Below are 16,340 nucleotides of genomic sequence, written 5' to 3'. Positions count from 1 at the left end.
GGGAAGCTGGAGTATCTTGCATTAAAGTGGGTGGTATGTCAGATGGCTGGAGAAACGAACCTCAACAACCTTCCATGGAATGTGCTGGTTTGATGTGTGTGTCTCCATCATGTAGGTGGGTCTGTTGTGAGACAGATCCTACAAGATGTATGTGGTGTCTATGCATCTCTCTCTCTTTCTTAATCTCTCTCTCTCTCTGTCATTCTCACAGATGGCCCCACCCTAATTGAACATGCCGGTACAAAGAGAATGTTCACATATGAGACACTGGGTCAACCCTCAATACAACCCCAGACCACACTCAACAGTGTAGCAGCTTATACACTACCATACTGTTACATTGAGATGTATGTGGTGTCTATGCATCTCTCTCTCTTTCTTAATCTCTCTCTCTCTCTGTCATTCTCACAGATGGCCCCACCCTAATTGAACATGCCGGTACGTGCCCCGTGGTTGGTCAATGGTGGAACTGGGCATCTTTCAAAAACGCAGCGAGGCTGATCTGGGTGTGGGATGTTGTTGATGGTGTTGCTGGCTGAAATTGTGATTGCTGTTAAGAAAAGAAAGATAAACTCTGTATAGTGACTTTTTGTGTAAATATTGTGAACTCGGTTTTATCTTTTTCTTTTCTGTTCACTTTACCCACATAGTGTTTCGTTGTTTTCTTTTTTTGTTGTAAAGTTTTCAACAGATTGCTTTTTACTTTCTTTTTTAACGTGGCTGATTGTTTTCGCACGTTGTTGTAAATATTGTAAATATCACTTCATTTCTGCACGGAAGCTGGGTTGGGTGCCAGTTTCTTTTTGTAACCTATTCGTTTTCTCCTGTTTTTTGGTTAGTCAGGGAGTTAGTTCAGACCCTGTATTTTTGGTCGAACTTTCTTTTACTTTCTAGGGTATTAACATTCTTTTGGAAAAAGGTACGCTTTTTCTCACTTCCTATTTCTGTGTGCTGTTTTATTGCCATTGAACTTGACTTAAAAATAAATAAATAAATAAAATAAAGAACAAAAGATCCCAACACCACGGTGTAAAAATCTTTATTTATGTTATCCTTCTAGACCTGGGACGTAACATAAATTGGGGGCTCGTCCGGGATCAGAACCCGGGACCTCTCGCAGATAAGTGACCTCTACCCAGATAAGTGGCCACAGCTTTCCTGAATTCACATATTTTAGATTCACTGTTAAAGATGCTTTTGCCAACCGGGCAAACACTTCATGCAGAGAGTTCATGTGGTCACTCCACGAGTTAGATCTATTAAAGGGTTACTGGCAGGTGCCACTTACACAGCATGCCTCCGATATCTCTGCATTTGTAACACCACATAACTTCCTTCAATACACCGTGATGCCCTTTGGGATGCGAAACGCTCCTGCAACCTTTCAGAGGTTGATGAAAGTATTATCTGGTGTGGCAAACTGTGAAGCATATCTTGATGATGTGGTAATTTACTCTAATTCGTGGAGTGACCACATGAACTCTCTGCATGAAGTGTTTGCGCGGTTGGCAAAAGCATCTTTAACAGTGAATCTAAAAAAATTTGAATTTGGGAAAGCTGTGGTCACTTATCTGGGTAAGCAGGTTGTGCAAGGACAGGTGCATCCTATTGATGCCAAAGTTGAGGCAATTGTGAATTTCCCCATCCCCAAGTCTAAAAGAGAGCTGCGCCGTTTTCTTGGTATGGTTGGGTATTACCATGGATTTTGTAAAAATTTCTCCTCTGTTGAGTCCCCCCTGACAGATTTGTTGAGCACGTCCAAAGCTTTCACTTGGAGTCATGAATGCAATAACGCCTTCAGTGCTGCCAAAGATCTCCTGTGTAGTGCCCCAGTCCTCTCTGCCCCTGGCTTTTCAAGACCCTTCAAACTTGAGGTGGATGCCAGTGATTCATTTGATTCATACAGGCTCCAGTTACCAGGTTAGGATGTTCATTTTTTTATTATTCATATTATAGTTGTGTTTGGTTAATTAGAGTTCATGTGTGGCATAAATATCAATGCACTTCTCCAGACAATGTTTCAAACAGACATTCCAGTGCAAACTAATATAATGCAATTCTATTTCCTGCCAATACAGAAGGAAAAATTAATGTTAACGTAACATGATGTCAGATCTGATTATATGATCAGTAACTAGAATGTTAAATATGTATGGTTTACATATATTTCTCAGGTTCTTAGGCCTTACATGTTCAGTCATGTGTGATGATTTTATACTCATAAGATACCTTTTGACTTGTCTGAGTAGATTTAAAGGAGCAAAGTGAAAAGCTCAAATGTATGTTTTTTTTGTGGGAAAAAAGTTAAAATGTAAAGGTGAAATGTGCATTTGTGCATTAATGAAAAAAACTATACTTTATTGATAAAGCTTTATTGAATTGCAATGTGAAAAAAGACATTGAATAAACAATTGCTGGGGATTATGTGCGACACAGACAAGTTTGCTCCTGTCTCCTCAATTTTTCCTGTTTTTACAGTAACTTTCTAATCTGCTGACACGGCCTTCTGCACAGAGCCTGTAACACACACAATCCTCCAGTTGAAATGGTGCGGGGTGACCGAACGGCCACACGGATTAATACACGGATCTCACGATCCTCCGATGTCCAGTTCACTTGATACGGCCTTGTCTGACGAGCACAACCGATGAGACAAGACAGAACGTCGCGGCAATGCGCAACACAAAAGAAGGGCTCAAAACACACAAAAAGAAAACAAACAAAAAGGAAAAAAAGGAAAGGAAGGGGAAGCCAGGTCAGATCAGCTATCCGCGATCACACAGACATATTACGAGCAGTGCCTCTTCTGCTAAAACAGAAGGGAACACGACATAAACAGCAGGTCTTTTATGAATATTCACACGTTAGATCAATAGTTTACATACCTGATTGTTAGCAAATCAGCCCTTCCAACATCAAACTACAGTTGATAAGCACAGCCCGGAATGCATAAATAAACAACAAAGCGCATACAGCCAACAGCTCACCCCAACTTAAATAATTGTTTCTCTGTGATAACATACCCAGATGCACAATGCAGTGATCAGCCAACGCTTGCCCTGTAGGCAGGGGCGCCTTAAAGATAACCAAAGGCACCTGGGCTACAGCATTACAGCATTCCTTTTTCTCATGCTGAACAACAATATTTAATGTATCTGCATAACTGTAAGGGTAGGTTTGGGGTTGGGGTAGGTGTAGACTTTAATAAAACACAATCTAATAGGTAGAAATTATTTATTGTTGGTTTCCTGTAGCTGTATCTCTTCTAGCCACAACCGCGAATATAACACATAATTACTGTATTTGCATTACTGTAAGGGTAGGTTTAGGGTTGGGGTAGGTGTAGACGTTAATACCCCATAATTTTACAGGTAGCATTTTTCGTTGTCGAATTGCACTACCCACTGTTTTAATGGGAGGTAGCAAAATCTGACAGGGTAGCACAAATCGACAGAACACCGGTTCAGTTCCTTTCACACAGCATACATAACAGCTACAAATGTATGTACTACTTGCTTTATGCAAGCACTATATAGGATAAATCACTATACAGGATTTACCCTATTATACTTTATCGACACGAATTGATAGGTGAAACAACAAACAGCCACCCACAAATAGAATAAACAAAGCATCAGGCTGTCTTTGAGTTCACATGAACAACGGTTAAAGTTTCTCGTCGTAAGGCTACAGAAGATTCCCATATTTCCTCCGTTCAATTAAACCTAAGACATCGAGAGTCACGCAGACCTATAACAACCCAGACACAACACATAATTGCGAATAACATGCCTTACCTTAACACAGAATCGACCAGAGTCCAGATTTTAAATTTTTTCTACGAATCTTTGAGTTAACATGTACTAAACATGAGTGGAATTTGCACCGCAGCGCCCCCACACCTTGATGCTCATGACAAGAATAGCATGTATAGTTATCTTTATTGAAGTGAATTAGGTTTAAATCACCGTCATATATAAATGAATTATATTTTTGCAATTTTACACATCCACGATGATCACATTACACAAAACTGAAATTGCACGTCAAAATAACACATTGTCAATATTTTTTGAGACCCCCCAAAATTTCACAAATCACGTTTTCAGGGGAGCCCATGTCTTATTAAGGGGAGCCGAGCTCCCCCTAGCTCCCCCGTAGTTCGCACCCTGATTGAACATTCCGCTTACAGTATAGCGATGGAACACGTGGGACATACCAACTATACAAACTGTGTGGGGGGAACCTAAACTGAGCCATTCACTACATAGGCTACTACAACCAGGGCGTCGCTGAAAATGAGTGTGTGAGTTTGTTTACAGAACACTGTTGTCACTGCTGCAAACTCCCATATAAATAATTTTTCAAAAAATATAATTTCCCTGCAGCCAGTGGGCCCCAGGGCTTCAGCCCCTTGAAACCCGTACACTAATGCGCCCCTGCCTGTAGGGTTTGGCTCAAAGATCCATAACGCTGGGAAAGATAAAAAAGACAGCGTCCAAGTTTGCAGCAACAGCCAGCAGTCAACACGCTCCCCAACAACGCAGGAAACGTTCCTTATACACACACACACACACACGCACGCACCTATAGCGCACCTGAATCTAATTAGGCACTTGCCATTCAGTAATTACTGCGGGTTGTAGCCACATTTGCTAAATAAAAATGAATGGTTGTGTATTTATGAAATTGATAAATCCCATTTTAGGACTCAATACTTTATAGTTTATTAGTTTAATCTACCTAATCTGTCTGCTGCTATAGCCTAAAAATCCTGTAAGAATGAGATTAAATACACACACACACACACACACACACACACACATACATATATAATATTTTATATATATTATATAGTGCAACAAAGCAGTGCTCATGATGACATGCAGTTTTTTCGTCATACCAGATGTTCAGGTTTATATGACAGAACTATGTTCATCTTGACAAGCACAAAGACACACTACATGTGTCTTGGATTAAAGTCTTTCCTGTTTCACCACATATTAACACTAGCTTCCTCATATCTGGTTTGTTGACAATCTAAAAAGATTATATAGGCATTATTCAGTCATGTTTAGTCTTGCACTTCATATTCCCAGACTTCTTAGTCACTATGTGATTCAACATATGATGAGCTTCTGGATGAATAAACACTGACCAGTTCAAGTTTACAATTAGGTCTATGGAAACAATGGTTTACAGTTAATCAGATTAACAATGTAAGTACACAATGAACTGACATATTAAAATGACATTTTTTCCACACGAGCTACAGTAGATGTTTGCTGCATCTGTGTTTGTGGTTATTCTCACAGCTGTGTGGATCAAACTGGCAAATTTGTCGGTTTTGGTCTGCACAAACATGTTTCTACATGCTATAAATGTGTTGTGTATTTTCACAATATAAATATTTAATACATAATACTTCCCTACTGATATACTGTTTTGTAAATAAATGAACTTTTCCACGACATTCTAATTGATTGAGATGCACCTGTAGGATCATACATTATTCTCGTCTTTCATATAAATGACTGTTAATAGAAGAGGAAGTGTAAATATAGGTTATATAACACCTGCTTCTTAAAAGAGAAGTGGGCTGTTTTTATTTCCTCCTTGTATTTCCCCTTTTGTAGTTTTGATTTGATTAAAGATACTAGACACCTGATCTGGCTGAAATAGTAACCCTTTTACCACTGGTTGTTACAGCAAGACACTTGCCTACAACATGCCTCATCAACAGGCTGATGATACATTTTTGCTGTAATGTAATATAACTGGGTTAAAAATACAATTTCATCAGATGGGTGTCTACTTTCCTTGGCTTCAGTGCAAGATTTCTCATTATATATAGCTAACCTAAGACTGAGACAACTTTGGTCACATTTAAGTTAAGTTTTTATGCGGACAACAACTAGAATCACCATTAAATATAAAACCTTAATAACTGCATTTGGCATGAAAAAAAAAAAAAAAGACCTGATGCTAAAGTTTGAAACACTTTGAGTCACAGTTCAATATTATGATACCAAGTAGAAAACACATGCATCCGCACCAGAACAAGGTAGTAAACACTGTTTTAAGGAATATAGTATTATAGCTATCAGTATGATTTTGGTTTATTTCTTGTCAACCTACACTGCCATTCAGACATTTGGGGTCAGTAATACTTTTATTCAGCAAGGATGCATTCAATTAATGTAAAGTGAAAGTAAAGACTTTTATGGTTTAAAAAAATATATACATTTCAAATAAATGCTGCACTTTTGAGCTTCTTATCCAGCAAAGAATCCTTAAATTTAGCACAGTCTTCAAAATTAATAGGAAATGTTTATTGAGCAGCAAATCAGAATGATTTCTGAAGGATCATGTGACACTGAAGACTGGAGTAATCATGCTGAAAATTCAACTTTGAGTCACAGAAATAAAATTACATTTTCAAGCATTTGACAAAGAAGCGCTTAAACACGCTGACTGTCAGTTGAAGTTTATCGTCAGTGTCAGTAAAAGATAAGAGCACCACCTCAACTTTGTCCTTTCTATCTCTGCGTCCTTGCCTTGCCCAGCCAAACTGTAACGCTATCACGTGAACACACATTATAGATGTACCTTCACGTCTTGCAGAAAGATCCTCCCTCCCCTCTGGTTCTGAAACTTCATCAGTTTCTCAGCGTGTTCGCGCTCTTCGTGGGACTGATGGTGGAAAAACTTTGCAAAGTTGTGCAGGGCCTGATCATCTCGGTCAAAGTAGTATGACTGCATGAGAGAAAGAAATAAAATAAAAGGTCACAAGAGAGACAGTGAACAAAATGGATCATTAACTAAACTTTCAGAGTTGATTCATATACTGAACTCAATGCCCCTTCCCTTCACCTAGAACCCTCCATTTTACTCTAAATGGGAATGGGATGGAACTAGTACGCTGTAATGGCCTTGGACTCTCACCATGGAAAGGTAGACGTAGGATGCATACAGCTCCATGTTGATCTGACGGTTGACGGCCGCTTCGCAGGCCTCCTCGAAGTTCTGTCTCACCTGAGAGCTCATGTTTCTGTAAGAGAGGACATAAAATAAGCTTGCCACTCTTGCTGTACTGTAATTTATGCAGCCCCTGTTATTAATGAATGCACTGTATGCTGTCCAGCACCAACTTCTGCATTACCACGCACCACAAACCCACTAATAATAGCGTTTATTGTCTGTTCCAGACATGCCAGCATGTGTTTATGCTCGCTGTAAGATGCTGTACAAGGTTTAATGCGGTCTCAAGACAGGTGGTGTTCAAGTTCGACCCCATTTTCGGTTACTCTTATCATTTGTTTGGTACAGGGAAAAAGTACACGAATGCACGACAGACATTTCCTGGATCACTAATGGCGCTTTTACGACTCGGCTCGGCACGGTTTGCGTTTCCACTGCAGTTCAGTACTGCTTTAGAGTCGGCGGGATTACTCACATGTCTTTATAGATGTGCCGCCTCTAATACCACGACTCCTAAAAAAAAAAATAGGATTCAGTGTTTCCCCTAGACAGACAGTCGATCTGCCACTTGTTTCTGCACTTGGTAGTTCTCCCCTTATGCGGAGACCACAACACAAAACCTTCCCTATGTAGTACTCCCTTTTATGATGCTTTTCCACTGCGTGGTACGACTCGGCTCGGTACGGCTCAGTACAGCACGGCACGGTTCGGCTCGGCTCGGCATGGTTTGCGTTTCCACTGCAGTTCAGTACTGCTTTAGAGTCGGCGGGATTATTCACATGTCTTTATAGATGTGCCGCCTCTAATACCACGACTCCTAAAAAAAAATTTCATTCCGCATCGCCCCATCAAGCTCTCGCTGGATCCGCTCCTCTGCTATCAACGAGAGGAACGTCTGTTCTTTCGCAACAGACAACAAAACTGTTTGGTTGTTAAAGCTCGTTCCAAACAGTTGCGTTCGATCCTTCGCTGGCTGTGCGGATTTAAATCTAGCGGGTCTGTTTGTGTCTGTGTCGCAAGTTCAGTGACGATTCTCTCCGGCCAATCCGTGATCAGCAGAGGTTACACGTCACGTTTTGGTAACGGTACGGTTCGCCTGGAACCCCAACCGAGATGGTACTAAAAAAAGTGGAAAACCCCCCAAAAGTGAACCGTACCGAGCCGTACCATGTAGTGGAAAAGTGCCATTAGATAATTCTTCTCAGGGTTTAGCCTGTTGGTCCAATCCCACCTTCCAGTGTAGTGCCGAAATTTGCACCCTGCCAGATTATGCACCCCCTAGTATTGGTAGGTTTAAGGTTAGGTGTGGGGGAGGCTTTAGGGTTAGGTGTGGGGGAGGGTTTAGGGTTAGGGGTGGGGTTGGGATTAGGCAATCAGGTAGCGACTTCAACGAGGGGGTGCATAATCTGGCAGGGGTGCAGAATTCGGCACAACACTGTACCATACAGTAGAAAAGCGCCATTACATAGTGTAACCTATGTTTAACTTTACTACAATTGAGAAGCGATATAAACAATTATGAATACATGTATCTGAAATTTAGCCTGTGGTGACACCTTAAAAACAATCTTGTAATATGTACACTAAACAAAGGATTACGAAAAACACCTTGGCTTAAAGCGATTTTTTTTTATTTATTTTTTGCCGTTTAGAGGGCGACAGAGTCAGTCCCCATCCACTTTCATTGTAACGTTATATATATATATATAAAAAAAGAAGACTAAGCCGACTGTAGCCTTTTTAAACAATCCACTTTCATTAGGAAAGCAGCGTCACCACTCTTCAAAAAAAATCTGTTTAACAAGTATTTTGGCGATTATGTTGTGATATTTAATAAAGCTAACCGTGAAAAGAGACTGAGGTAACTGGTCAAAAACACCTGATAAGCGCGCCAAGAACAACAGCTAACGTTAAATAATCGCTAAATTATAGCCTACATCGTGGGTGTTTACTTAGGAGATTATAGCCTTTTCAACCAAAACAAACAAACAAACAACGCAGGTTTGAGGTAAATTAAGGACATCAAAAGTCTTCAGAAAACATTAAATAACAATTTAAAAAAAAATCTTACTAGAATTGGTTTACAGAGTAAACAAAACTATTCACTTCAAAAATAAACCTTTCATCTTGTATTATTAAAATAGCAAAAACTTCCTCAGTCGTTCCAGCTGTTATGCTTTTTGTCTTTAATACTCAAACCCTCAGATCAACATTTGGTTTCAGATCTCCAATACCAGCAAAATGCAGCAACAAGAGAAGTTTCAGGGAATCACACGTAGTACAAGACGTTGACAAACAATTCCAAACAAAGAAATTCAGAACAGGCTAGAACTAAATAGGGCAGATAACGAGGGGCAGACAGGTGAGGAGGATAACTAATAATGAGATACACCTGGAACAAATCAAACTACATTGGGACAGGAACAGGAAGGACCAAATAAGGAAAACAGGAACTCAACCGGAACATACACGACAGCATTAGCATAACATAACAGGTCAGATTTTGCTATCTTACAACAAATTGTTTGTAAGAACTATAAATAGAAATACTGAAGGTGTGATCTTTTAACAAACATAATTGATGTAATGGGATTTTAAATATGCTTTTATCATCTCATTATATTTTTCTCATTATATATTTAGGGCAACACCTTTCATAATGGCCCAAGAAATTAGAAGATATTTAGAAAATAATTACATATACAATAAAACCACATTGTGTTAATCATTGTCAATTTTGAATGAATCACCAATAATTGTATGGTTTCACTAATGAATAATAAATCTTATTAAAGGTGTAATTAAATACTCATTGTGAATTACATACTTTTTTTTTTTGCAAAGATATGGTTTATGGGCTGCTTTGAAAGGTTTACTCATGTTCACTGGGGATTTTTACTGTTGGTGTTTTTTGCTGATAAAAAAAAAAAAGTCACACAAAAGAAGTAGCCCGAGACAATAATGGTAATTATATAGATATATAGATAATGGTAATGATAATCATCTATGAGCCACTAAACTTTCTATAAAGGCAATAGTTATTAAATATGTGAATCTTGAAGAAAACAGCAGTGTTGTTCTTATTAGGTTTAGTCATATTGGAAATCCCAGAAAAGCATGTGGATTCTGACAGTGTTTCAATCCAGGTTATAATTTAAAGGGATAGTTCACTCAAATTAAAATTCTATCATTTACTCACTCTCATGCCATTACAAATCTGTATGACGTTCTGGCTAGTCATCCCTAACACTAGCCATTCCCTTGGTGCCTAAATCCATGTTTTTATAATGGCATAAACATGCCCCACAACTAAGGCAAACTACCTATCACTATATATTTTATATATATCACGGTGTACTTTCATCAAAAAGGTAAATTTTTTTTTTTTTTTAAAACAACATCCGCGATGTGAATAAACGGAATAAACTAAATTGGACAATGAAATTGACTTTTTCACACTGCAGATCATTTTCATCCAAACACAAAGTGCACATTTTAGATATGGTTTTTCAGTGCCTGATACCAATTTTTAAAGAGCAGAGTGACTGGTGTGTCCACCCAGGAGGACGTCGCTCTCGTACTGGGCGCTGCAACACTGTAGAGCCATTCTGTAGTCCATCCTGATCCTTCTCTTGTATAGCAGGCTCTGGGACAGGCCGTTGTCTAGGGCCAGCAGACACTAATGCTGATCCTTTCCTTGGTCCTTCCAAATTAAGAGGGAGCACTGGTGCCCTTTGATGAACCCAACTGGCCCCCAGAGGGACCGCTGACTGATGCTCTAACTGGTCAGCCAGCCTCTGACTTGTACACAAGGATTCAGCTCCCTCCTGTGGTAGGACCAAGGGTCCTGATGTTTCTGAGAGAGAAGAAAGTACATATGGTTTGAGTATGTTATAATGTACCACTACCTCAGGACCCCCCTCTGCTAACACCACACAATACAAGATATGATATATACAGATATGCGTTCGAAAATTTTATAAGGGCCCCTGTAACGCCTTTGTAACTTTGGATAAATACCTTTTTTCTTGACCTTATTCTGTACCCATACCATTTCCCCCACAGAATAGAACTGCAAATTAGCCCGAAGATCAAAGGTCTCCTTCTGCTGCCCAGAGGCTTTAGCCTGATGTCTCTTTACTGCCTCTACCACTGTGGATAATGTGTCTGCCAAGCCACATACTCACTGGCTGACAGAAACTGCTCCTGATGACCTACATTCAGCATCATGTCTAAAGGAAGAACAATTTCCTGTCCAAACAAGATTTTGTAAGGTGTAAACCCTGTACTGGCATGGACACTACTTCGATACGCCATCATAACATATGGCAATAGACGGTCCTAGTTAGTTTGATTCTCATTAACAAACAGACTCAACATCGACAGTAAAGTATCATATCCAACAATCGGCACAATTCTTTAAACAGGGTAGACTCAAAATTGCGCCCCTGATTAGAATGAATACTACGGGGAGTGCCAAAACGACATATCCACTCCTCAACCAGGACACAAGCAACTGTCTGTGCCTCCTGGTTGGGAAGGGGAAATGCCTCAGTCCATTTAGAAAAGTAATCACTCACAACAAGGATGTACCTATGTTTTTTAGACGTCTCAGGTAGAGGCCCCAAAATATCCAAAGCAATACGTTCGTGAGGACGAGAGGTCACTGAAGGATTCATTGGAGCACAAGGGGGCTTTCCATGCATCTTTCGAGAAGCACAGTCTACACATTGCCTACACCACTGTCTTACATCTGAAAACCACCCTGGCCAATAAAAACGATCTCTTACATTCTCTTGCAATTTTTGAATACCCAGGTGGTCTCCCGTTAATGAGCTGTGAAGCTGATTTAACACAGATGCTACCAGCACCTTAGGGAGCACCACCTGTACCTTTGAAGCTGCATCTGAGTTAGGTGGGGGCACCCGTACCAACCGCTGATCTTGCAGCTGCAATTGGCCCCATACAGAACTATACATCTTCAGAGAAGCATTCTGCTGTATTTCAGCACCATTATCATCCGAGACCTGCTTGAGATGGATTAAGAGCGCCAATTCTGGATCATGTCGCTGGGCCTGTGCCAAATCTTCAACCTCCCCAACATTCACCACCTGGAGGCCCTTCCTAACAGCACACACTGATGTAATTGGCCTCTGAGTTGGGCCGATGGAGCCTTCACTGCATGATTCAGTCTATTAAAATACATTCAGAATGATCACAAATTCAAGACATGGGGCAGAAAATGTGTATATTTATACCACTTCATATAGTTAATCAAGTTCACGGGAAGCCGATGGATAAGCTTTAGTAATCAAACGACGCAAAGCATTCCCTAATTCCCTAGCGGTCTCATTATGTAGCCGCCGACGAGCTAAAAAACTGGCACAGTTCCAATCATCACTATCACATGGCTCCAAGCACCTCCCTAAAGATGCTTTTAATATTACATACTGTAACTACTTCGAGACTCAGTGGATAATCCACAATAAATGTCCCGAGCCCTACCAGATAACAATAAGGAGAGGAACTTCAATTTCAAGCCGTCGTCCCAGCCATTTACCTCAGCTGCCATTTCAAATGGTCCTATCCAATCTGACCACTAACGATTAGCTCCTGTAAAAGTCTCAGGCATAAAAACCTCCTAGACGCTAAGCCTTGTCCTGTCAATACCCTATCATTTAAAGAAGCAGCTGGTGTGTTATCGTCTTCTGGATCTAACATAATGGGCCCTAAGATCCCACCGCTGCCACCAGTGTAATATTTCTATATTTAAGCCGCTGCCACCACCTTTAATTCTTTAAGCCAGTGTGGTCTGGCACCAGAAGACAACACACCACCACAACAGGTAATTTTATTAGAAGAGGGGACTGCAGGACAGGTTAAACACAACCCAGAAAGCCCTAGGGCAGTGTGCTACATAAATTCACTCTCTTCATTGGTGACGATCCATAAGATCAAATACAAACAGTGACACTTCAAACTCATGTAAAACGCGTCTCATGCACGTGCAAAATTATACCTGCCCCCTAAACCCTCCCAGTTTCAGTCTTACCCACCCTCACTGTCACCCTCTAGTTTTACCAGAAACACAACTTTATTAAATACATAAATTTAAAATAAAAATATAAAACCACTTAACTCGCCCCACAGTGACACTGCCCCTCCCGGGGGATGGGTTTAAGGAGCTGGTTCAGTCCGTGGAACACCGTGGAACATCACAATATATATATATATATAAAATGAAGCGCTTTTACTGCAGTGCAACTCAACCAAATGCATCTTATACGAGATAAATAATATATACAGGATATATATATATATATTTATCCAGTATATATTATTTATCTCGATATATCCTGTATATATTATTTATCTCGTATAAGATGCATTTGGTTGAGTTGCGCTGCAGTAAAAGCATTTCATTGCAATACAGAGATTACCTATAATAACATTAAACTTATTTCATATTTTCTCTAAACCTTCTTAGATATTAAGACAGGCACCTGCAATTCTGGCCAAATTAAAGATAGTTTAGTTTTTATTAGGTAGCATTACATTCAATTAGATTTTAAAAGGTATTTACATTATTAAGGACTCTATGCCGCGTACATTTCTTTTCAGGAGCACTTGTACTCCTAATTCAAAAAAAAATAAAAAAATAGGAACACCTTCTGATCATTGACAGAATGTAACCTTCCCAAAGGCGATATTTGACTCCTTAAAGTTTTTTTTAACCTTTGTAATGTCTTTAACTTTATTAAATGTGTCATCTTTTGTGCCAAAAAATTGATTTATAAACTTTTATCGAAAATTTGAATTAAACAATAAATTCAATTAAAATAATAAGATACAATCAGGAAGAATAAGTTACTAGTCAAATGAAATCAGCATCAACAATTCATCTCTGCACAGCACAGAAAAGCACAAATGTGGCATTAAGGGATATTTACAGACTTTTTGACAAGACTCAGAGGTGGTATTAATGCATTTCATAATAACAATGTTATGAAATTAATGTTTTAAATATAAAGTTTTGAATATATAAATATTAAACGATTTAAATTACTCAATTTATACTTTAAAAATAAAAATAAAACCGCTAGTAGGTGGCAGCAAGTCACTGTCTTTGTCACTGAATCATTAATTCAATCGATTCGTTCAAACGGCTGATTCATTTAGGAATGAAACAAAAGTGACTCTCTTTATGAACGGGTCATTGAATCATTGACTCACTAGATTTGTTCAAAAACACAGATTCATTCATAAACGAAACAGCGCTGTGTTTGCTTGGAGATGCGCTGTGACTTTGTTTGGAACTATTTTCCTTGACGAAATAGAGCACAATCAGACAATAGTGTTCCTAAAATGTAAGTCACTTTATTTTATATTAACATTTTTATATTTAACTTTAACAAAAGTTTAAATATTAACTTTTGTATAAAACCAAAAATTTATAAAACTGTCATATAAATTAAATTTCACACTTGCAAACTCCCTTTAAAAGCTGTCACAGGGTGTCCGCGGGTCCTTGAAAAGTCTTAAAATGTCTTAAATAACGTTTCCCTAATATAAGGCCTTAAAAAGTCTTAAAATGTCTTAAATTCGGATTCGATGGGTCTTAAATATTTTTGGTCTCATTACCGCTAAAATATCTTCAGTCTGACGGACCTAATGACTGTTTACAATCATTGGACAGACCGAAGATTTTTTCTTCCCCGCGGTAAATTACTGTGTCATCAGAGAGAATTGCAGTAAGTTAGCAGAATACAGAATACAAGCTCGCGCTGAGGCTCACTCTGTTTGTCTCGAGACTTCAGAACAAATGAGCGTGACAGCACACATAAACTCAGAAGAAACACACTGAGGTAAAAATTCTAAATGTTTAGTTTATTCATAACATGATATAGTTAAATAACACCATGACAAGTGAGCTATTTTGCTCAATATTCTCACGATGCAAAAAAACATTCAAAACACCTACATTACGTGAAGTCTAGTGCGCGTGCGCATTTACAGTGCGCTCTTTCACTGCATGATTCAGTCTATTAAAATACATTCAGAATGATCACAAATTCAAGACATGGGGCAGAAAATGTGTATATTTATACCACTTCATATAGTTAATCAAGTTCACGGGAAGAGTGCCTTTTTTTCTCCAAAAAATACCATATACAAATGTGATATTGATTTTTTACAACAGTTCAATAAACTAGAAGTTTTATTAAGAGACTTACATTTTAGACACCATATTGCCTGTATTTGCACTATTTCGCCAACAAAAATAATTCCAAACAAAGCCACAGCACTGTTTTGAGTCTCTGAGCAACATGACAGTGTTTTGTTCCCGATTGAATCAACTGTTTAAATGATTCGGTTCAATCGCAATGACTCACTTAACAGTGACTTACTGCCACCTACTGGCGGATTTAATTTCACATTTAAAGTATCTTTTCTTTTCTTTTTTATTATTTCAAATATCAGTATTCAATGTTTTATGTTTAATATATCAAAACATTATTTATGCATTTGTAACTGCAGGTTAAATGCATTCATGTCCTGCATTAAACAGTGTGTAAATACATCTATAAATGCCACTTCAGGTGCAGCTTATGTATGGATTCCAATTTCATTTGCTTGGTAACAGCCCAGATGTCTTATTATTGTAAGTCACTGATTAAATGTAAGAATTTGACTCAAAAGATAATGCACACTTATAGAAAAATGGCTTTATAAACAGGGATTGAAATGAACTTTTTCACTCACCAGTCAATTTGGCTACTAAATATTAAAGTTACCGGCCATTCATAACTTCTACTAGCCAAAAAAAAATAAAAAAGACAGAAATACACCAACAGTTTGAGGCCGTCTACACTGGGCATGACAAAGTGACCGTTGCAAATAATTTTGTCAGTACTAGGGGTGTGCGATATTGACAAAAAATAATATCTCAATATTTTCTGTGATTTTATCGATAAAGATAATTAGACGATATTTTGCTGATTGTGTTATTGTGCTGATATCTTAAGGACTACCGTGGACAGCTGACTCCTAAAGTTTTTGATGTTCTTCATACTCTGTGTGGTCAGTTCACAGCAGTGATAGAAATGAATCTTTTCCAATAATTTTAAATTGATTTTTAACTTTTATGGGCATTCTTACCTTTATAAAGCCATTTTTTTCTAAAAGTGTACATAATCTTTTGAGTCAAATTCTTACATTTAATCAGTCAATCATAATAATAATACATTTAGGCTGTTACTAAACAAATTAAATCAGTATCAATAAAATTAATCTTTGCAGAAGTTGCATATGAAGTGGGATTTAGAAGCATTTACACATGTTAATGCAGCTTAGAGGGA

At 38.5% G+C, this 16,340-nt stretch overlaps 1 protein-coding gene across 1 annotated transcript; it reads right to left on the bottom strand.

Annotated features, from left to right (window-relative positions):
* Positions 1–6,582: 6,582 nt before the first annotated feature.
* Positions 6,583–7,078, bottom strand: LOC107574560 (ferritin, heavy subunit-like). The gene is made up of 2 exons (XM_016261011.1): positions 6,946–7,078; positions 6,583–6,756 (listed from the first exon to the last, which is right to left on the bottom strand). Exons 1-2 carry the CDS (start codon positions 7,045–7,047, stop codon positions 6,598–6,600), a joined length of 261 nt encoding a protein of 86 aa, XP_016116497.1. The 5' UTR covers positions 7,048–7,078; the 3' UTR covers positions 6,583–6,597.
* Positions 7,079–16,340: the final 9,262 nt, after the last annotated feature.

The sequence above is a fragment of the Sinocyclocheilus grahami genome, unplaced genomic scaffold, assembly GCF_001515645.1.
Source record: "Sinocyclocheilus grahami isolate Dianchi unplaced genomic scaffold, SAMN03320097.WGS_v1.1 scaffold2268.1, whole genome shotgun sequence".
Taxonomy (NCBI): Eukaryota; Metazoa; Chordata; class Actinopteri; order Cypriniformes; family Cyprinidae; genus Sinocyclocheilus; species Sinocyclocheilus grahami.
Note: the sequence above shows the minus strand (reverse complement) of the source record. Positions and strands in the feature narration are given on the sequence as shown.

Bases quoted from the DNA above. Each gene is read 5' to 3' on its own strand.
- LOC107574560 (XM_016261011.1), bottom strand. From the start codon at position 7,047: ATGAGCTCTCAGGTGAGACAGAACTTCGAGGAGGCCTGCGAAGCGGCC. The intron at 6,757-6,945 runs GTGAGAGTCCAA...TCTCTCATGCAG, and splicing joins CCTACGTCTACCTTTCCATG to TCATACTACTTTGACCGAGA.